General features: G+C 34.1%; 1 protein-coding gene across 4 annotated transcripts; it reads right to left on the reverse strand.

Annotated features, from left to right (window-relative positions):
- Window positions 1-11,522: 11,522 nt before the first annotated feature.
- LOC110007680 (glucan endo-1,3-beta-glucosidase 1) lies at window positions 11,523-14,655 on the reverse strand. Of its 4 annotated transcripts, none has more exons than XM_088849765.1 (3): window positions 14,533-14,655; window positions 13,479-13,733; window positions 11,523-11,749 (listed from the first exon to the last, which is right to left on the reverse strand). In XM_088849765.1, exons 1-3 carry the CDS (start codon window positions 14,609-14,611, stop codon window positions 11,715-11,717), a joined length of 369 nt encoding a protein of 122 aa, XP_088705891.1. In that variant the 5' UTR covers window positions 14,612-14,655; the 3' UTR covers window positions 11,523-11,714. The 4 variants fall into 4 exon arrangements, with proteins under 4 accessions (XP_088705891.1, XP_020525840.1, XP_020525837.1 ...); XM_020670181.2 differs by having other exon boundaries at window positions 13,479-13,739; XM_020670178.2 differs by having other exon boundaries at window positions 11,523-11,874; window positions 13,479-13,739.
- Window positions 14,656-22,562: the final 7,907 nt, after the last annotated feature.

The following is a 22,562-nucleotide window of genomic DNA, read 5'->3' on the forward strand; positions in this document are numbered from 1 at the left end:
ACCTCACACTTCAACCATATCGGATACCTTAACATTAGGTTGCGAAACCTTAGCAAAAATTTCTCGATAAGTAAGCTTTAGTGGGGCATCACCTATCCACTTATGATGCTAAAAAGAGATGTTGTCACCACAACTAACATTCCAACGAAAATAACTCTCAATTATTGGCCTATATCTGTAAATGGATGTCCACAGAGAAGATATTTCTCTATTTCTACCCTCTCCTAACCACATTCCTTACCAATCCAGGCCATATTTCGAAGACAATACTTGAAACCAAAGCTGATCTGTATATTGAAAACTTCTCCACCACTACTTACAAAGCAATGCCTCATTCATATATTTTATCTTTCTAATATCAAGAACACCTTCACTCTTTTGGGTACAAATACGATCCCACCTAAGTAAGAGATACTCTTTTCTTCTCAAAAAAACCCCCACAAACAATTACGCATCATTCTTTCAATTTTCTTTATCATTGAGGCTGTCATTAAGAGATATCAAGTAGATTGGTAAATTAGTTAAACAAGAACTTAGCAATGTAACCCTACCACCTATAGACAGGTATTTCGGTTTTCAAAGATCCAAATTCACTTGGACTCTCTCTAACATCTTATCCCAAACCGCTATAGTGTGCCTAGAATAAGAGATTGACATTCCCAGATAAGTAAAAGGGAAAGAGCCCACCAAACAACCCAAAAGATTTGCCAAATATTGAATCAAGGCCGGAGAACAGTTAATACCTATCATTGAAGTCTTATGAAAATTGACTTTCAAACCCAAAGCCATCTCGCAGTAAGCTAAAAATCGAGCAATGTTTTTCACTTGTTTCTCATTTGCTTCATAAAAACTAAGTGTATCATCTGTATAGTGCAAATGAGAAACTCTTGGACCCATCTTAGCCACTTTAAAACCAGAGAAATTCCCACAACCTTCCACTTTATGAATCATCAAACTAAAGCATTCTGTATAGATAGAAAAAAGGAATGGTGAACCTTAAACAATCCAATTAAGGCGCACTTCCAAACTGTATCATAACATATAATTTTGGTGAAAAACTTTCTTAGGATTATCTCAAAATCTATTGTCATATCTAATTCCAAAATTTTATACTCCAAAAATGGTTAAAATCAAATAGATCTATAAACATATAAAAATCTTGAAAATGGACGGTCTAGATAATATATTATAAGACGAACTATATTTGGGACCCAAAATCTTCTTCTTTTTTTTATTTTATTTTATTTATTTATTTATTTTTTGTATATACATACATCTCCATATCGAGATGATCAATTAGAAAAAATTTCAACATTGAAATAACCTTTTTCGATGGATTTTTGAGGTGCATCTGTAATTCTACATTTTAAGGTTGCAACCTTATATCATTTTTTTCCTTTATCTTTTGCACATGGAAGTCACAATCATTATTGTCCCTTAAATTTCAAAATGAGTAGTTGTAAGAGTGTCATTGAATAGGCACACAGTTTCAAAAAAAAAAAAAACAGCAAAAAAAAATTCTCAAACTTCGTGACTTACCCCAACTCATGCAGTTTGATATCTAATGAGTGGGAATGATTATGACCTCCATGTACAATATATAAATAGTCTCTTTGTAGACAATCCCAATAAAAAGATATTTTTTAAAAAAAAAAATTTGATTTTTCATATAATATGAGTATATTTTTTATTCTTTTTATTAAGGTTAATTGTTACAAAAAGTATTAGCATCAATTTTGGGTTGGTTAGGATATATTTTGTTTAAGGTGGAAGATAGGGTTGTGCTTGAGATCGGTAGGGTTTCTAAATTTAAGGGATTCTTGTAAGGAATAAGAAAATTAGAGAGAGACCAAAGGAGATAGGGAGATAGAGAGAGAAAAACAAAGAGATCTCTGGGGTGGATTCCCATTCAGTTATTGATAGATGGTATATTCTTTCATCCTTTATTATTATTTCTATTTAATTATTTGTTCATCTTTCTTGCATCAGTTGGTAGCAGAGTCAATAGATCAGGTAAGTAGATTATAGCCTTGAGATCCATATATCATGATGTCATCACAAACAACTACTGATCTAGTTAGGGAGTGTATAGATTAAATATTTGAGAGACTTGAAGAAGACCTGAAAAAAGTTATTCAACAAAGTCTACAATATCTATTTAATAGATCGTAACGGGTGGGAGAAGAATGTGAATAGGTAATCTCCGTGCAAAAGATGTTGACAACAACCTAAAAGTGCTAAAATTTCGATAGTTAATTACGAAAAAGAAGATACGCTACTTGCGGTTGTGATATACTATTCCTTGAGTAGAAAGTTGGGCATTTGAGATACCCATTACAAGCCGAATATCAAGTATGTCATCAATTATTTTATTGAAGAAAAATAAATACCTAGATGAATGGTTGGACTGCATCGCCAACTATTAGAAAGACTATGAGAGAATATGTTAAATATTCATGCTCGAGGTCGAGCTTTTCCAACCCGGGGACAATGATGCAAATAAAAATATGATTTTTTTTTTTTTTTTTTTATATAATATGGGCATATTTTTATCTTTTATTTGGATTAGTTGTTAGAAATATAATTAGTGAGGGTTTTTTGGGATTAGTTAGGATATATTTTGTTTAAGGTGATAAATAAGGTTGTACATGATAGGTGGGTGTTTTAGGTAGGTTAGTTAGATTGAGTGAGGTAAGGAGAAATCAAGATGGAGAAAAATTTTGAGAGAGAAAGAGAGAGTTTTTTGTGGGTTATTTTATTTTATTTTATTTTATTTTGATTCTTTCTTTTAATTGTATTTAAAGGAAAATATCTCCTTTTTGTGAAATAGGTTATTTTTGAAGAGTAAATAAATTGTTTCTCAATCATGTGAAGAGATCTTTGGGGTGGACTCCCTTACCGATCTAAGAGAGAATATATTTCTAACCTTTTATTATTATTATTATTATTAATTACTTATTTTTATCTTCTCTGCGTTAGAAAGAAGTACTAAACAATTATCCAAGATCTCTTTATTGCAAAACAACCAACATAGAGATTTAGAAAATCTAGTAATTAATAATGGATTTGGCTATATTTAAACTTTGAGTTTGTGTTAAAACACCTCATTAAAGAATAAGAGCAGCATGCTCCTAAGTGTATACGAAATAATGAGCCAAAGATAGTTTGATAGGGACTCAATTCCAAGTTACAGCGAAACAAATCTCATACAAAAAAATTCTAAATTAAGGGCCCTTTTAGGTATCTCGATGTGCATTTTGTTGGATACGGCTAGCAATGGGCTAGGCCGGGCGCAATAGATTTACAGAAGAAAAAAAAGAAAACAAAACAAAGGCCTAGCTAGGGCTCGACAGCTTAGTCAACCATGTCGTAGACCAGTTTTGACCCTCAAGCCATTGTGATATGGTGATATTCAAAATCACCTACATAAAGAAATCACATATTATATGGGATTGTGATTGATGTTGATAAGTTTTCTAAAAGAAATAAAAAATCCAAAAAGATTAAGACTCTGGGATATATTCTCTTGCTTTTTCATATATATGTAACATTTATAGGGAGTTTCCTATTTGATATGGATTTATAATCGTATATATGTATAGGTGAAAGTACAGAGAATTGGTGTCCTATTTGGATCACCATATGGGAAAGGTCTCTTCCTCTAAAAAGAAAGGTTGGGCCTCCTCTGCTCCAAAGGCAAAGCCTCTCCTTAAAGAGAAGAGAGCTTTCTATGGAGATAAACACCATGGATGTGCCTCTTGTGATTGAGAGGCTGGACTTTTTTACAGAAACGGTTCCCATGAATATTTTGGTTGGTCTCCCCATTTAGTGAGAGAAAATTTTCTTTAGGGTCTCTTCCTGGATAACGCTTTCGCAGGAGAATAGAGATTAATTTGTGGAATAGAGATGATCAGCAGTGCATAGAAATTAATTTTTGGAATAGAGATGAGAGATTGACGGGTGGTATCGATCAAGAAAGTGGATCTAAAAGGATTTGCTTGATTGGGTTTTATCGAGGGTTAAAGAAATAACTCTATGTCTCAAAATCTATGATGTAACTTTTATTGATATAGTGCATTTTAGTTTGTCGTGGCTATGGATGTAGCCTTCTTGAGGTGAACCACGTAAATCTTTGTATTCTTGTGGTGTGTGTGTTTCGTGTTTTATTTCTCATAATATAGCTCATGCTCTCTCTTAGTTTGTTTCTAGCTTGGATAAGTACACGATCTTGGTGGGATCTAATTTTTAGGATTCTTGATTCCGCATCTAAGAGGGTTCTTAAATCTTAACAAGTGGTATCAAAGCACATGGTTCAATACAGGGCTAGTGTTTGTGCAATCAGTTGAGCAAAAGCACGAGGCAAAGTATGCTAGCGATTTATTTGAGGTGGAGAAATATGATGGCAAGTATTATTTTTCAACAAGAATGATGAAGAAATTTATTTACAAATCCCTTGGATGTTGGCATGGGGAGCAAGTGATTTTGACATCAAGGTGGAGAGTTGGATATGATGATATCCAAAATCACCCACATAAGAAAATCCCATATTATGTGGGATTGAGATTGATATTGATAAGTTTCCTAAGGTTATGTTTGATGACCCCCAAATATCTGGATTTCTCACGATATTATGTGATTCAAATTTTTTATAATTCAATATGCTAAAAAGCATGTTTGATAGCACCAAATCATGTCACAAGAGTTTTGGATAAGGTCCTTATATCACGGTCTTTAAAAAAACAAGTTGGATTTGAATTTTACATGACACAAAAATGCTAACGCGCGCAATCTCATGGGATATCTTTTGATTTTCGTGCTCTCTCCAAGCCTTTTCCTTCTCTTATGCTATCTATCTGTTTGTACAAAAGTTTTGGCCTCTCTCTCTCTATCTAACCAATAGAAAAAGAAAAACCACCTCCAATATCCCACAACTGCTTCAATCCATAGAATGACACATCTTTGTTTCCCAACTTGAAACCTCACAAATTTGTTTTTTTTTTTTCTCAAGTTACCATTAACAAAGGTTTGTCCTATTTCTTTTTTTTTCTCCCTCAAATCCCCATTAACAAGAGTTTCTCTAAATGACAAGGGTTTTTTAACCGTACTCCCCTCTCTTTTCTTATCTACCTCCCTACTCTTTAATTTATCTCTTATTCCCCACACCCAAAATCTTTCCATCTCCCTTCTCTTTCAATTTTCTGAATTCTTCCCCCTCTTATACTATTCTCGCAAAATGCAACTACCCACGCTAATCTTTCTTATCTTGACTTTCATTCTCAGCCTCTGTATATCCACTTACATTTTGCAGACCATCTTTCTCTCTCTTAGCGTAAAGCATTTCTTTCTCAACAATCACCACTCATGGAGGGCCAAAGACATTTTATGCTGAAAGGCTGCTAAATCGAACAATCAAGCATGTACAAAAACATGCATATTTAGAACAATTTATAATTCATATATATAGAAAACTAGTAACGGATTTATTCATATTTTTAAAAATATGAATATCCAAATTCTGTTTTACCAAAAGAAAAAAGAAATCCAAAAATATTAGGACTCGGAGATATATCTCTTGCTTCTTGAGATATACGTAACATCTATAGGAAGTTAAATATTAGAACTCTAGGATATATCTCTTATTACTTGAGTGTATCTCTTCTTACTTGAGATATATGTAATATCTATAGGAAGTTTCTTATTTGATATGGATTCCTAACTTTATATATATATATATATATATATATATATATATATATATGAAAGTGTTTGATGTGGATTTCTAACTTTATATATATGAGATGAAAGTGCAGAGAATTTTGTGCCCTATTGGGGAAATGTCTCTTTCTCTAAAGAGAGAGGTTGGGCTTCTTATGCTTCAGAGGTAATGCCTCCCTTTAGAGAGAAGAGAGCTTCATAAAGAGAGAAAAACCATGAATGTACCTCATGTGATTGAGATGTTGGTTTCTTGTAGAGAATCATTTCCCCTTTTAGTGAGAAAAAGTTTATGTTGCTCTCAAGGGTCTTTTCTTGGACAACGGTTTTAGTGAGAGAAAACCTCGATTTCTCTCAAGGGTCTTTTCTGGACAGCGGTTTAGCAGTGGAATAGAGATGGGTCTCTTATTAGACAATGATTTAGCTGGGGAATAAAGATGAGAGATTGACGGGTGGTGCCGATCGAGAGAGAGGGTCTTAAGGAGTTTGCTCGATTGGTTTTTGTCGAGGGTTAGAGAGGTAACTATGTGTCCCAAAACTATGATGTAACTTTCATTAATATTGTGGATTTCAGTTTGTCGTGCCACATAAATCTTTGTGTTCTTATGGTGTGTGTGTTTCGTATATTATTTCTCGTAGTATGGCTTGTGCTCTCTCGTATTTTGTTTCTAATTGGATACGTACACGATCTTGGTAGGATCTAATTTTTGGGATTTTTTTTTCCGCATCGAAGAAGTTCTTAAATTCTCACAGGTCCCCTGGCCATATTTTATAGCCCAAGCCTTGGAAAATTTTGTTTCTTGAGAAATGAATCTGTTAAAAAATACTTTGGTAAATGCCATTTAGATAACATTTGGATTCAACTTGGAAGATACATTTATCTTGTTTGGCTTATTGGAAAGATGAGCATGTATAACATATTAATTCTAATTGCTTTATAACATATTAATTCTAATTGCTTTTGACACTGCAAAGCAAAGCCCTCTAGGGTACAGGCTTTGATGTATGCATAGCTTCTAAAGTTCAATGAGAAGGCTACCTAGCGGTGTGAGTCACTGATCCCACCCCTCCCCTTTTGAAGGAGGCCTCCTTCGTCCTCTCTACTCCATCGGTGAAAAGAACTACTTGTGGGGATTTTTTAAATTTGAAATTCTAGAACCCCCTAATCACTAGATTATTATTCTCAAACGAAAAACTTTTTCTAACACTTAGATCTTACCCTCTAAAAGTTAGACAGTTTCTATTTATTCTGGAGACATTATTTTTTTAAAGGACATAGAGGATGAGATTATGATTTTCTTTCTTGAGGTCAACTTACGGGTTAAAGAGGTTACACCCCAAAATTAAATTAAGGGTCATAAAATTAAATCCCAAATGGGTTTTAGCCATAGTTAGAAAATCGGCATTTAACAATATTTCAACAAACCAAAATATCGGTAAAAATTGATTTTGTTTCAGAAAGTCAAAGGCAAAAAATCAGGTCAAACATACGGATCGCCAAAAATGAGGTAAGTTAAATTATCGTGAATATTTCGAATTAGACTGAATATTTCGAATTAGACTAAACAAGATGGAATGAGAAAATTAGATATGTAAAGATGACATAGGATGAGATTACGATTTGCAGTTATTCTATGAATGCATTAAAATTATTGAACAATAAGTTTATCTCCAAGGTAATACTTGACAATTTTTTGTAATTTTTTTCAATAATTGTCACGGCACAAAATATATGATAGATTTATTGGGAGCCTATAACGAAACAAGAACACAAGAACTACATTAGCAAATAACAAGAACCGTAATCCAATGTATAGAATTGTTAGAACAAAATACCATAAAAAAACCCTTAGTGTAGGATTGCAATTAATTAAAATACCAAAAATCCATAAATGTAAAATAGAGGTCCATCCAAAATGCTTCAATTACACCAATGGTATAACAAAATATTTTTTCGAAAAGGTGGAATTACTCAAACTTCTGTAAGTAGAAAGAAAGCAATAAAATACTTAAGCAAAGCTAAATATTTGAATATTACTCTAAATTTCTAGCAACCTAAATTTTTAGTTGTGACTGATATCTCTTGCTCTTCCTATTCATACTCTGGGTTTAGAGAAAAAGAACATGTTTCATTGGGTTACTCTTCATCGAACTCTAGCTATTATTTTAAGATTTACGGCTGATAGATTATTTATTTGGGAATATATTGCTCATATTTTTAATAGATTTTCCTAAAAAAACTTTTGATGATTTTTTTTTGAAAAAATTAATATTCTTAAATTAGTCCCACTTTTAATATGTATAACTCTACTCCTAAATTCGAAGATATTAAATCAATGAAGAGAAAAAAGTTTCAATAATGTTATATGAAAGAAGAGTTTTGAAAAGTTTTTTTTGAAAAATATAAAATATGGATTTATATTGATTCCATTACGAGAGTACGGCTCTTTGAAGAACATTTGAAAAACTCGGAGTTCTTAATGGATTTCAAAAATCGGAGATTTTTTGAAAAAATTATGTTTTAATCGGGGACTTAGTAACTATGATTTTACCTGAGGGAGTAAATGCATAGTATTATCTCGTGGGGTTATAATATCTTTGACACATGCACATCTCATAGTTTTTTGTTCACGTGCTATATTTTTACCTTCATTTCTCGCTATATTTTTACCGGCATTTTTCCACAATCGTGTTAGATGTATCCTTCCTTATAATGAAATCATTTTAATACAATTTTATTTTACTAATTCTCTAAGAGCTACTTAGGTATACCTAATATGAGTGTATTCTTGAATTTACATTTGGGTTTGTATAGAGCCCAGGCTCTAAACAATCAAATTAGAACCGACCTTTAAATAACATCGAAAAATATGGTTTCAATATTGAAACTCTGTGTGATAACCTTAAAATATATTTTCATCTTTTATTATAAAATTTAAAACTTAAAAACTAGTGTAGAACGAGTAGATATATGAAAACTTGAAAATTGACGGTCCAAAAATGTGTTACAAGTTACACTATTTTTAAAAAATGAATTTCATTTTTTTCTCATGTCCATGCATCATGATGTGGAGATGATCAGTTTGAGTAAATTTGGGCCTCAAAACAACCTCTTTTAAAGAAAGTTTTGAGGTAGGCTCTAATTTGACTGTTTAGACCCTTTGCTCTTTTTAAAATATTTAATACTCCTGGGGAAGTATACTGTCTATTTATTCCCTCTTGTACCCAAATCTAAGATTAACTTTACAACCCAAATATTGACAAGCCACGGCTGATATCCACAAAATTTTTTTCCTACCCGTACTACCTATGCCCTTGAAAGAAATAATCACGCAAGATTGAACGCAAATTGTCCAATTTTTAGAAAGTGAAATCTAATTATTAGAAAATTTCAAAATTCAAATTTTTTGTTTTGAAGCCCGTAGTTCTCAAGTGACTTCCAAAATTTCACATTAAAAAAAGTTCTCCCATGTATTTGACCGGGAGTGTACACGCTCGACAAAAATATGAGCTCATTCTATATGAAGATATAGAAACCGGTTCATAGGGAGAGAAGGAAAAGATTTCTATATTTCCCCTACAACATAGAAGATTTATATTTGGCCTACCATCCAGCCATCTAATTTTGATCATTAGGGTCACTCACCGCTTGATCTTAGATCCGACGCCTCAGAGTATTTTATTTTTAATGTTTTTTATATAAATTGTATGAATATGAAATTTGATATGTGTCATCTTCTCATTGAGATGCATCTACAAAAAATATTAAAAATATTTTTTCGATAAAATATAATGAACAAAATACCCCACAAATCTTTCAAAGGTATTTTAATCGTTTTATTTTATTGGGAAGGTTTTTTTAATATTTTTTAGAAGTTTGTGTTTAATAGATGATTGGATGCCCAAAATTTGATCCGAAAATAATTTATATAAAAAAAATTAAAAATAAAATAGTGTGGAGATGTGGCATTGTGATTGGAGCAATTGTGCTCCAGGGCTGAGCCTGACCCGACCATTTTGTTCCCTTATTATTTTTGTTTTTCATTTTTTTCCTTTGGGTATGTGAGGCCAGGCGAGGCTTTTGCTAGGGCATCTTTTTAAGCACCTGGGGCGGGCCACGCGTGGCCGGGTTTAGGTCGTTACCAGCGTTCTTAAGATTGTTCGGCAGTGGGAGAGAGAAATCTCCCGAAAGGAAATCTTGGATTGGTAGATAATGGCGGCCAATATTGCAGAGGTAGAGGTTTGGCTTTCTGATGCAAAAAAATCCGAAGACTCTGATCCAAGACATTGGGGTTTTTATCGGCACTAAAATCACGGTTTCTCTACTGTCGTTCAAGTGAGCATCAAGGACGTGCTTCACCAAGGACTCACCCTTAAAGATGAAGAAAAAATAGAGAGTAGAAAAATATAAAAAAAAGGAAAAAGAAACAAAAATAACTTCAAAAAGTTAAAAGAAGCTAAAAAAAGTGGAGAAAAGATGAAAAAAAACAACTGATTTATAGTTTAGAACATTTAAAAAAAAATTTCAAACATATATAAAAATAATAAGTATGGTAAGAAATACTCACCTATATTTTCTAAATACATCAAAATCATGTAAAAAAAAAAGTATATTTCATTTCCAAATTTTTTTATATTCTTTTCAAGTTTTCACATCTACAACTCGAGGGTACTCCGCGAGGCTAGGTAATTCGGCCAAGTTTGAGACGGCGAAGTCCCATCACACTGGTGAAAACTGCCAAGTGAATTATATTAAATATTTTGAAAACCTGCCCCAAGTCGTTGATAAATAGAAAGACGGTTGCAGTTAATCTCCTGCATTAGCTGCACACACAACTTATCAGTTTTTTGGAGACGCATTTAGACATAATAAACACTGTTTAAGTTGGTTTGAATCATAGTTACCGGGAGCGCCACCCTAGGGTGGTGCTCTCGCTCCGGCATTTTGGAGTCGGGATCTCATTCGGAACCTGTTCTCATTTTTTTGGGATTTCGTTCCAATTTTTAGAATTCTCAATCCTATTCACAAAAGAGCTCGCTCCCGATACTGCACAGTACGTGTTCCTTAAATTTTAGGATCTCGTTCCTGAATAAATTAGATTCCCACTCCCAAAATTTTAGGACCGTGATCCCCACATATCCGGAACTCCATCCCTATTTTCCCAAAACATCCTAAAATAAGCTTCTTAAAAAAAAAATAACTTTTAAAATAAAACAATTATATTCTAAGCCAAATTTTCATAAAAGTAGAGTTCTGCGATGGGAGCATGGACTAATCATGCATAGAACGCGATCATTCCTTGAATGGAGCGCGATCCTTTCCCAATAGGAATGCGGTCATTCTTAGATGGAGTTGCGATTCTGTTGTTGATGAGAGCACGATCTAATGAATATGAGAACATGATCCCATTTGACATGGAAAGCGTTCCCGTTAAATAGGGATATCGATCCCGATGTATTGGGAGCACGCTCCTTGTTCATAAGAGATCTCGATATGTTACTTTTACCCTCACCGGAACACGCTCTCTGAGCTCCGGAGCTTTGGGTAGACGTAGCTCCGACACTCCCTGTCCCTGAACCGGAGCCGTTCCCGCTCTTGGTAACTATGGTTTGAATCACCGGTTAATCAATTTTAATTCTAACACTAATGCAAAATTCCCGTTTAAATGATGAGTATGGTTGCTTTTTGTCTCACTACTGAACATGCATGCCTCTCTCTCTCACTACTTTTATGGTCAATATGAAGCCTTAGAGAGCACGCACAGAGCTTAAAAGGATCCATTTCGCGCAAGGAAAAATGGAAAAAGATATTGACAGGAAAAAAATAGATATCAGGTAGAAAAATGTATTAATAAAAATGGATTCAGAAGGATAATTTTTTGTTCCTCCCATTCTATATATGTTTCAAAATATAACCTCAATATTTATTTGGTACAATTGAGACAGATTGATCAACGCCTTTGGAAGAGAAAAACATCAGAAGATGGAATTTGACTGGATCATCACGGAAGATATTCAAATTTACAGGATTGATGACCTGAAAATCGAAGACAATGTATCACTTTGTTAGCATCCTGAATCATAATGCTATCCGAAAATTTCCAGGAAAAGGAAAAAGTGGGAAGGATTCTTTTGCAAGTAACTGAGGCTTTCTGTCCATCACTGTATCAAGAAAATAGTAATTACCAAAAGGATTAAGTGCGACCATCTTGAATGGAAGATAAATGATCTCATTGTATACTAATCCAAATAGTAGTGATCAAAGTTTCAAGAGGTAAAAATTGAATTAAAAGACACCTGAATAGAATGCTGAACTTCGGGAAAATTATGTACGAATTTCATGCAATTAAAAAGTGGTCCATATTTTTGGACATTTTATGGTGAGATCCAAAACTTTTGGGGCTTTTTTATCTTTTTGGATTAAAAATAGTGCGAATGTAAATTTTCTTTGTGACAAGAGCTGTTGGAGATCCAAATTTCGAACCTCCCTAATTGTAGGGTGCTTCAAAGGTTGATCTTTTGACCTGCCTTGCATACCCCGTGTTGAGAAATTCTTGAATTTGCCCATAATAAAGGATGGTTCAAAATTTCAATTTCGAACCACTGACACACTTAGATAAAGGATGGTTCAAATTTTAAATTTCGAACCACTGACACACTTAGTTAGCTGCTTGAGATTTGAACCTTATAACGGGGTAAAATGAGAAAAAAAATTTCAAAATTTGAGACCTCTACTGTAAGATATCCCAAAACATGACACATTATTATTTTGGATCAATACATAAATTGGCACCAAACTTTGATCACAACATAGGCAAAAATTAAAAAGAATATAATAGCATCCAAACTTTCTAAGATCAAAATCAAGGGACAAGTATGGTGTCCAATGTTTTTAAGATCAAAATAAGGGAAAAGTATGAACATCATTAGCTTGAAAATCACAGGGTTGTTTTATAGTTGTAGAAGTGTTGGGACATACGATATAACAAAAGGAATCATTTATATAAGCGAGAGGCTCTAGACAATCAAATTAGGGCACACCTCAAAAATTTCTTTAAAAGGGGATATTTTGATGTCCAAATATCTTCAAATTGATCATCTCAATCTCAAGATGCATGGACATGAGAAAAAGATAGATTTCAAGTTTTGGAAATAGTGCATCTTGTAATGCATTTTTGGACCGTCAATTTTCAAGATTTTAAAGTTTTCATATATATGGCTTGATCTACACTATTTTTTAAGCTTTAAATTTTATAATTAAAGATAAAAATATATCTTAATGTCATCACAAATCCAGTATTGAAACCACATTTCTCGACACTATTTGATGGTGTGCTTTACTTTGAATGTTTAAAGCCTCGGTTCTATACAAACAACACCCTATAAAGAAAACATACAAAGAAACCATTTACTTTTAGTACAAGGAGATCGCAACGACTCTTCTCCATCAAATTTCAAATTACGTAGTTGTGTGTGTCATTGACTAGAGTGAGATTAAAAAAAAAAAAAATCTTGAACTTCATGATGCAACGAAATCCATCGAATTCAACATTTAATGGCTTAGGATAATTGTGACCTCGAGATAAATAGTCTCATGACAAGTTTTTTATATTATTTTTAGATTTTATAATAGTCGGGTAATATTAACAGAAAAAGTATAGGTCAAATGTAGATTAATGTTTGATCATGTTAGATCACAAGAGAGAGTCCCTCTCTTTCTCTCTCTTTTTCTTGGAGAAAGAGAGAGAGAGGTGTTTTATATTTACTTGGGTCCTCTTCAGAGATGAAGGCAGCTGCATTGAAGTAGCAAGAGGCGCCCTGGTTCTTGAACTTTTGCCAATAGCTGTTGAATGCAAAGGAAGCATGATCCAGAACCGTATTTGGTTTATAGCATTCGCCACCTGGCTGGATCTTGGTGCAGTCTGCCCCACCTGGACCGCAGGCCCAGTCCATGGCCGCCTGCAGCTGCTCATTTGGGAATTGAGAATCAGCAATACACCATTCCTTCACATCTTCACCATCTGCACCTTCATAATCACGAAAACCGTTTCCAAAACTACTAATCAAAATCTACACAAATAATTAATAGATTCAATTGAAGGTTAAAAAAAAAAAAAAATCGTCTCTAATGTTCTCATGTTTTGTTGGGATTATTGGGTTGTTTTTTTTCTTGGATGCAGTTTGTTTGCTTTGAGAAAGTTATGGTAGTGGTGGTGTATCGTTCGAAATATTATGTAATTGAATCTGATTCAATCGCTTACTGATTCAATGAATGAATTTTCATTATAATGAGGAAAAGGCCTGAAAAATGTTTTTGTAATGTGATCCAATCATGGATGTACTGAGTATAGATATAAAAGAAGGGAATGAAAAGGGGAAACAAAAATGAGAGCAATGGAAGAGTGAAAATTGTTCAAGTAAAATAAGATTTTTTTTTTTGGCAAAATCTAGATTCATTACCAATTTGAAGTGATTTTCTCTTGCGCTTAAAAAAAAAAAAATGCAACTTAACAGAGCGCCCATTGCAATCTAGCAGGACTACATTGTACCCTTACTCCTGCAGGCAAAATGCTAATCTAGGAGGATCTTTCTTTAATTTTTATTTCTCTTGGATCCAGAATTCTGCAAAACATCGTTGTTTCACTCAGTAAACAATTTCAATCACAGAAAAAAAATACACAAATCGAAGACCTAAGAAATGATAATTCTTAATTTGTTATTTATATTGGATATTTTTCATTATTCATTTCATATATGAATCTCTCAGTTTGGTCTAGAAAATAAAAACGAAAAATGAATAAAACAAGGCAGTGGTTTTACCTGAGAATGGCAGATTTAGTGAGAGAAGAACTGTGAGAAGGAACAGGAGGAGAGAGAAAGTCGATGAGAGAGAAACCATTGTGGATCGGTATTCTCTTTCTAGACTCTGGATCTTGCAGTTTGGACTCTGTTCATGTACTCTGCCACAATGTGCATATAAAGCTTGAAAAGAAGAGGGATGTTTTTTTTACAGTATCTTTTGAAATCGGTATAGAAGCTGGCATTTGATGGTCTTATACTATTTTTTGGGCAGATCACTATACTATGATTTAAAGGGGATGTACCACTCCCCACTGTTTCACTGTAGGGTCAGAGCCGGAAAAAACTGTTTATCATTGGAACAAGATAGTTACAATCACTTTTAATAGGTAAATATTATATGTGTGGGTTCAAAATGAGTTCAACATCTCATTGCGATTTCCTGGCTAAGAGAGATAATTTTTATTTATTTTCCCTCCAATGTTAACGTGACTCTTTCTCGCGGACTCACGTACTTCTCCCCTAAAAAAAATTAATAAAACAGGAAAAAGTCATTCCTATCACAAATGACTACTCTCTCTTTCTAAACGCAACATACTTTTATTCTTGTGTACTTCCTCTCTAAAAACGCAACAAAGTGTTATTCTTGCGTGAAGAACCCGCAAGACCTCCTCTTTCTAGAAAAGTATACTCTACTCGCTCTGAAATCACTGTGTATTTACTCCCTCGCATAAAACCCTTCTAGAATCAGTTTTAGGACCCCACATTTTGAGCATATAACCATTTTAACACATATATTACCCTCAATAAATTTTGTTGTAATTGTATCTTTTAAGCGCTTAAAAAACAAATGTCTCAAGATTGAATGGAAACTATCCAAATTTTAAGAAGGTGAGTTATAAGTGTTAGAAACTCAAATTGAAAACCTTTTTTTTTTCTTTTTTTGGAGAAATAATCATCTAGTGATTCTAAGGTAATTTCCAGTTGGCATACCAATGCATCCGTAGCTGTAGAGGTAAGGTGTGCCTTCACATTTTATCATGGTATATAATTTTAATGTAAAATGTTTTTAGGATTATCTCAAAATCTATTTTTATATCTAATTATAAAATTTTAAATTTCAAAAATGGTTAAAATCAAGTAGATATATAAACATATGAAAATCTTGAAAATAGACGGTCTAGGTAATATGTTATAAAATGCACTATTTTTGAGAATTAAAATCTTTTATTTTTTATTGTCATACATCTCAATATAAAGATGATCAATCACATGATTTTTCAACATTAAAACTACCTTCTCCGATGGATTTTTCAGGTGCATCCGTAGCTCTACATTATGAGGTTGCAACTTTATATAAACTTTTTCCATTTCCAAAATTTCAGATTAAAAAAAATCCTCAAATAGGTCACAGACCGAGTAAAAGCAAATTATGCTCCCGAGGGAACATAATACACTTATTATCATTGGAATATTATGGAACATGTAAAAGGAACACCCTTGCCTTGCTGCGTAACTGACGGACTACTTTGGCGTGTGAGATTACATTATCGAGAGATTCCACACTTTGGGTGCTTTTGGAACATGCAGGGAGAAATGTTCCATGTGAAAAGATTCATGCACCTTAGGGAGAATACACTTATTTACTCTGTAGATTTTCGATCCCGATCGCCCATCTGGATGGAAATTGATAGGGATTGGAATTGATTATAGGATAGTATGGCTCTCGCCCAGTTCTCTTGTAAAATCCCTTCTCATATATTATTTTTCTTTTTAAGCTTATTTAATAGTTTTTTAAATGTCATGTATGTCCTATAAAATCTTATTTTTATTTTTATTTTAATTATTTTTAAAACGTTTTTGGATTGGCCAAGGCATACTCGATTTGAATCGTGGATCCAACAATCAGCTACAAATGTGTGGGTGAATGATCCACCCCTCCTAGTTGAGTTTTGAAATACTGCTCCCTATGGTAAAATCCAACCTAGGTTTATTTTCAGGAAATTCATTTGCTGATGTATCTCTTGAACCAAGTACCAATCCTTCAAAAAAGGCAATTGGAATTGCACGCTCCATGTGCTTGAGAAAATAACGTCCAAGATTGAAGATTGAACATGGATTGTCCAATTGTTGGAGGGCAAGATCTAAATGTTGAAACTGAAAATCCTATTCTTTCTAAAAAAAGAAGAATCATCTTGTGATTTTTTAGATGGATCTCAAAATCTCAAGTCAAAAATCCTCAAAACAGCTCTTTTGCTCGAGGGAGTTAAGTGTATAGTATGCATACGAGAGCATGGTAGAGGCACTAGTGTAATTAGTTCCTTGTCTCCTAATGCTCCACTTGTAGTTTTGGTCAATACCAAAACCGCTGGCTATTTAGCAGTCGTAATTGAGGAGCTTTTGTTTGGCTTTAGGCATTGTTAGTCGAAATACAGTTTAGGGGAAAATATAAATTCAAGGTCAAACTTCCAAAAATGAAACGATCGATTTATTTTATTTTTTGTAAAGCGTGCTCAAAGCAACTAATTTGGCATTATTCAGATACCTTATCAACTATCACTTGATTCAACCAAAATAACAATATCGTTCCATCACTAACTTGAACTAGAATTTTTCTCGGGGCCACCTAATTTAAAATAACTATACTACCTCTGAATATTCAGGGTACAAGCATTTAGAAAGTAAAGTGAACTTCTTAAGTTTGAACAACCAGGGTCTATTCATCGTATGTAGGGGTGGCAACGGGTTGGGTATGGGTCAGGTCCGGCTGGACTCGGAACCTGTCACACCCCAAGAATTTACAATAATATTATTCTTGAAATGTGACGGACAAAACATATATACATCTATTGATAAGACAAATTTACAGTGGCGAGGTCTTACATAGTAATTAAAGAAAGCTAGCACAACAACAGTATCTTCCAAAGTTGATCTTGACTAGCACTCAAAATGAATCCGTAGTTATCCTGAAAAAATGTTTACCATAGTTTGATGAGTTTGGCTACTCAGTAAGTGATCATCATAATCCTAAAAATAATCATGATTGAAAGATATCAATATTTTCCAAAATGAGATCTATTAACAGAAATGCATCAACAGTTTCACTTTCAATAAATGCATAATTTAAGTATAATCCGAGTAATTGAAATGCTTATAACACTTTTAACAGCAGTACATAATTCAAAGGATTTCACAAAATACCCTACTGGCGTCCCAAGTAGGTCACCTATATACCGCATTAGCGTTCTGATGGGTCCACTTAATCCCTATCGGCGTCCCAGATAGGTCCACTTAATCCCTGCAGGTCCACTTATACCTCACCGGCGTACCGGATGAGTCTACTTAATCCCTACCGGCGTCCCAGATAGGTCCACTTATACCTCACCGGCGAACCGGATGAGTCCACTTGCATACTTAAATTATTTATAAATCTCTTTAAACATTCGAAAGTAGCAATATCATGTACTCAACATATCACTGAAACCATTAATATGAATTTCACTTAAACCATTAATAACAGTCACTCTCTATAATATTTCAAAAATAACCAATTAAATATTTTGGGCTCAAATTTAGAAAGGTAGCAGTTTGTAAAGGCATTCTAGCATAATTGCCAATTTAATATGTATAAAAAAACTCTTATAAAAATTCAAGAATACGGAATTATCACAATTTATGGAATATCAATTCACAAATACACATTTCACAACAATACTATAATCAATTACAAAAATGTCAATTTTTAAATAATAAGGCAGTCATTTGCACATGAATTTTACAATGTCTAAATATTCAAAACAGTAGAAAGAAATATCACAATTTTACTAATAGCAGAAATCTCACATTTATTTCTAACAATAGACAAGAAAAATAAATAAATTTATTTTTCTAATTTACAGCATTCAAAATTTCTAACATAGATAAAATATCACAATTTTTATTAAAAAGATTATTTTTCAAGATAATGAGGTCACTTGCGCATAAAATTTATCGCGCCTAAAATTCATGATAATAAGCAGAAATAATTATTTCATTTCATTTTTAAAAAGAATGGATTATTTTTCGAGACAATGGGGTCACTTACACACAAAACTTATAAAATAAAGATCCTGGACGGAAATATCACTATTTATTAAAAACAGACTATTTTTCAGGAAGACGATGTCACTTACCCACAAATGTTTGAGAGGAAGCTTCCGATAAAAAATTCGGTTCGAGAGAGAAGTTCACTGTGTTTCGATCAGAGAGAGAGATCTCAAAATTTTGTTTTAGGGTGGGAGTGCTTACATCCCCTATTTAAATTCTTATAACGTATTATTATATTATTTTATTACGCTCTACTTCATACCTGAGGTGTCGCGTTAAAAGTCTGCTTTTATCGTACGAAAACCACGTCCGCTAAAGGACATTGCCAGCTGCAAGCAGCAGGAGGCAAAAGCAGGCAAAGCAAAAGTTAAACCAAAGTAAAAGTTTTGAAAATAGTGATGGTCCTCAAGGACCATCATACTCAATCAGACCATCACCTATTAAAAGCATCATTTCCCCCCCCCCATTTTTTTTTTTTTCTTTTTTTTTTTTTTGAAATTTTAGGATTGTTACATTCTTCCCTCCTTAAAGAAATTTAGTCCTCTAAATTTGTGTACCTGATTACTGAAAAAGATAGGGGTATTTTTCTCTGATTTCGTCTTCTCGTTCCCAAATCGACTATTCTCTTGAATGGTACTGCCATAATACACGGACTAAAGGAATCTCCTTGTTACGCAACACTTGCACCCTTCTATCTAGTATCAAAATTGGCTGCTCAATGAAAGATAGGTCCTTCCTGATCGGTAAAGGTTCATATTTTAAGATATGGGACGGGTTGAGCTGATATTTTCATAGTGAAGATACATGAAAGACATTATGGACATTTGCCAATTCGGGTGGTAAGGCAAGTCTATAAGCGATACCTCCGATTCTTTCCAGGATTTCAAATGGTCCGATGTAACGTGGGCTCAACTTTTCTTTCTTGCCGAATCTCATAATGCCCTTTATTGGTGAGATTTTTAGGAAAACTCGATCACTTTCCTCAAATTCAAGATCTCTCCTTCGGTTATCGGCATAACTCTTTTGCCGACACTGAGCTGTCTTGAGCCTTTCACGAATTAATGCTATCTTATCTGTGGTTATCTGGACAATTTCGGGCCCCAAAAGCTTTCTTTCACCAACCTCGTCCCAACATATGGGTGACCTGCATTTCCTTCCATACAGTGCTTCATATGGTGCCATCTGAATACTGGCTTGGAAGCTATTATTATAAGCAAACTCAATTAGAGGTAAATGGTCATCCCAGCTTCCTGTAAGGTCAATAACACAGGCCCTCAGCATATCTTCCAAGGTTTGGATGGTCCTCTCCGATTGTCCATCAGTTTGGGGGTGAAAGGCAATACTAAAGGCGAGTCTCGTCCCCATGGCTGACTGTAGTCTAGCCCAAAATTTAGAAGTAAACCGAGTATCCTTGTCCGATACAATATTGACAGGAACTCCATGCAACCGCACTATTTCCTTAATGTACAGCTGAGCCAGTCGATCCAAAGTGTACGTCGTGTGAATCGGTAGAAAGTGGGCAGCTTTGGTTAACCGGTCCACAATGACCCAAATGCTATCATGTCCTGAATTTGTTCTAGGCAAGCCAGAGACAAAATCCATAGAGATGTGCTCCCACTTCCATTCTGGCACAGGTAAAGGCTGCAACAACCCAACGGGCCTTTGATGTTCAGCTTTTTACTTGCTGGCATGTTAGGCATTTAGACACAAATAGTGCTACCTCTTTTTTCATATTATTCCACCAAAAGCTTTTCTTCAGGTCCTGATACATTTTAATACTTCCGGGATGTATCGTATAACGAGAATGATGTGCTTCTTCTAAGATAGCTTTCTTTACACTCTCATCATTCGGGACACAAACCCGACTTTTGAATCTTAGCAAATCCTCACTACATATAGAGAATTCATCTCTCTTTCCTTGCTTCACCTTTTCTATAATTGTTATAAGCTGATGGTCTTTCTTTTGTGCCAATCGAATCTGTTGGATTAGTTGGGGTTCCGCCTTAATATTGGCAATCATACTTACCACACCATTAATGGACGGAGTTGGATGCCAATCCACTATTTCTTCTAACAATCGCATTTCTTGGATCATTAGATGAGCTAAGACTCCCGTAGATTTTCTACTTAGAGCGTCGGCCACAACGTTAGCTTTTCCTGAATGATAATGGATTGTACAATCATAATCTTTTAAGAAATCCATCCATCTTATCTGTTGCATATTTAAATCTTTTTGAGAGAAAAGGTATTTCAAACTCTTATGATCCGTGTATATTACGAATTGCTCACCATATAGATAATGCCTCCATATTTTTAGAGCGAATACTATTGCGGCTAGCTCCAAATCATGAATTGGATATTTTTTCTCATATTCTTTCAACTATCTGGATGCATATGCCACTACTTTCCCATATTGCATTAATACACAGCCCAAACCTTTATGTGAAGCATCACTATAAATCACAAATCCCCCACTCCCCTCAGGAATAGTTAAAATAGGTGCTGAAGTTAATCGAACTTTTAGTTCTTGAAAACTCTCCTCACATTCACTTGTCCACTCAAATTTGACATTTTTCTGTGTCAATCGAGTCAATGGGATTGCGATTCGAGAAAATCCTTCTACAAATTTTCTGTAATATCCTGCCAATCCCAAAAAGCTTCGAACTTCAGTTACATTACTTGGTTGTTTCCAATTAACAACGGCTTCAACCTTTGAAGGATCAACTGATAGACCTTCATTTGATATGACATGTCCTAAAAATGTCACTTGTTCAAGCCAAAATTCACATTTACTAAGTTTGGCATACAATTTCTTCTCTCTTAATATTTTCAATACCATTCTTACATGCTGCTCATGTTCCTTCTGATTCTTGGAATAAATTAAAATATCATCGATGAATACCACAATAAATTTATCCAAAAAGGGCTTAAAGATCCGATTCATCAAATCCATAAATGCAGCTGGTGCATTGGTTAATCCAAAAGGCATGACTAAAAATTCATAATGGCCATACCTTGTTCTGAAAGCTGTCTTGAGTACATCTTCACTTTTAATCTTAAGCTGATGGTATCCAGATCTAAGATCAATTTTTGAAAACACTTGTGATCCTTGTAATTGATCAAATAAATCATCAATTCTAGGTAATGGATACTTAATTTTCACTGTCACTTGGTTCAACTGTCTATAATCAATACACAATCTCATAGTCCCATCTCTCTTTTTGACAAACAGTACTGGAGCACCCCAAGGTGACACACTGGGCCTGATAAAACCTTTATCTAATAATTCTTCCAATTGTTGTTTCAGTTCTTTAAGTTCTACATGAGCCATTCTGTAAGGTGGCTTAGAAATTGGTGCTACCCCTGGCAATAATTCAATGGAGAATTCAATTTCCCTGTCAGGCGGTAATCCTGGCAATTCTTCAGGAAAAACGTCGGGAAATTCTCGGATAACCGGAGTGATATCCAAATTTATTTCTTCCTTCCTATCTTCTTTGATATAGGCAAGAAAGCCTTGACACCCTTTTCGAAGGAGGCGATTAGCTCGAATATAAGAGATTAAATATGATGGGGAGTCTTCTTTAAACCATTGAAGTAAAATACTGGTTGATTCGGAATACTAAAGGTAAGAATTTTCTTATAACAATCAATACTTGCATGGTATGCAGAAAGCCAATCCATGCCTAAGATTACATCAAAATCTTGAATTTCCAAGAGTATTAAATCAACCAACAGTTCCTTTTCTTCTATCTTTATTACACATGATTTGTACATTATATTAGTGTTAATTGAATCTCCCATCGGTGTGGCTACCTCTAGAATGTATTCTAATTGTTCTGGTTCTACCTTTAAGTGGCATACAAAGTGTTGTAACACAAATGAATGAGTAGATCCAGGATCAATCAAAACATGAGCTACTTTTTGGAAGATAGTAAGAGTACCTTGGATCACTGATTTTGAGGCCT

This window comes from Amborella trichopoda, chromosome 10 (genome assembly GCF_054954075.1).
Source record: "Amborella trichopoda isolate Santa Cruz 75 chromosome 10, AtrichopodaSantaCruz75HAP2 v2.0, whole genome shotgun sequence".
Classification (NCBI taxonomy): Eukaryota; Viridiplantae; Streptophyta; class Magnoliopsida; order Amborellales; family Amborellaceae; genus Amborella; species Amborella trichopoda.

Coding starts and splice junctions, on each gene's coding strand:
- LOC110007680 (XM_020670178.2), bottom strand. CDS start 14,611: ATGGTTTCTCTCTCATCGACTTTCTCTCTCCTCCTGTTCCTTCTCACA. Junction 13,740..14,532: donor ACTAAATCTGCCATTCTCAG/GTAAAACCACTG, acceptor GTGATTATGAAG/GTGCAGATGGTGAAGATGTG. Junction 11,875..13,478: donor CATCTCTGAAGAGGACCCAA/GTAAATATAAAA, acceptor TTCTTGATACAG/TGATGGACAGAAAGCCTCAG.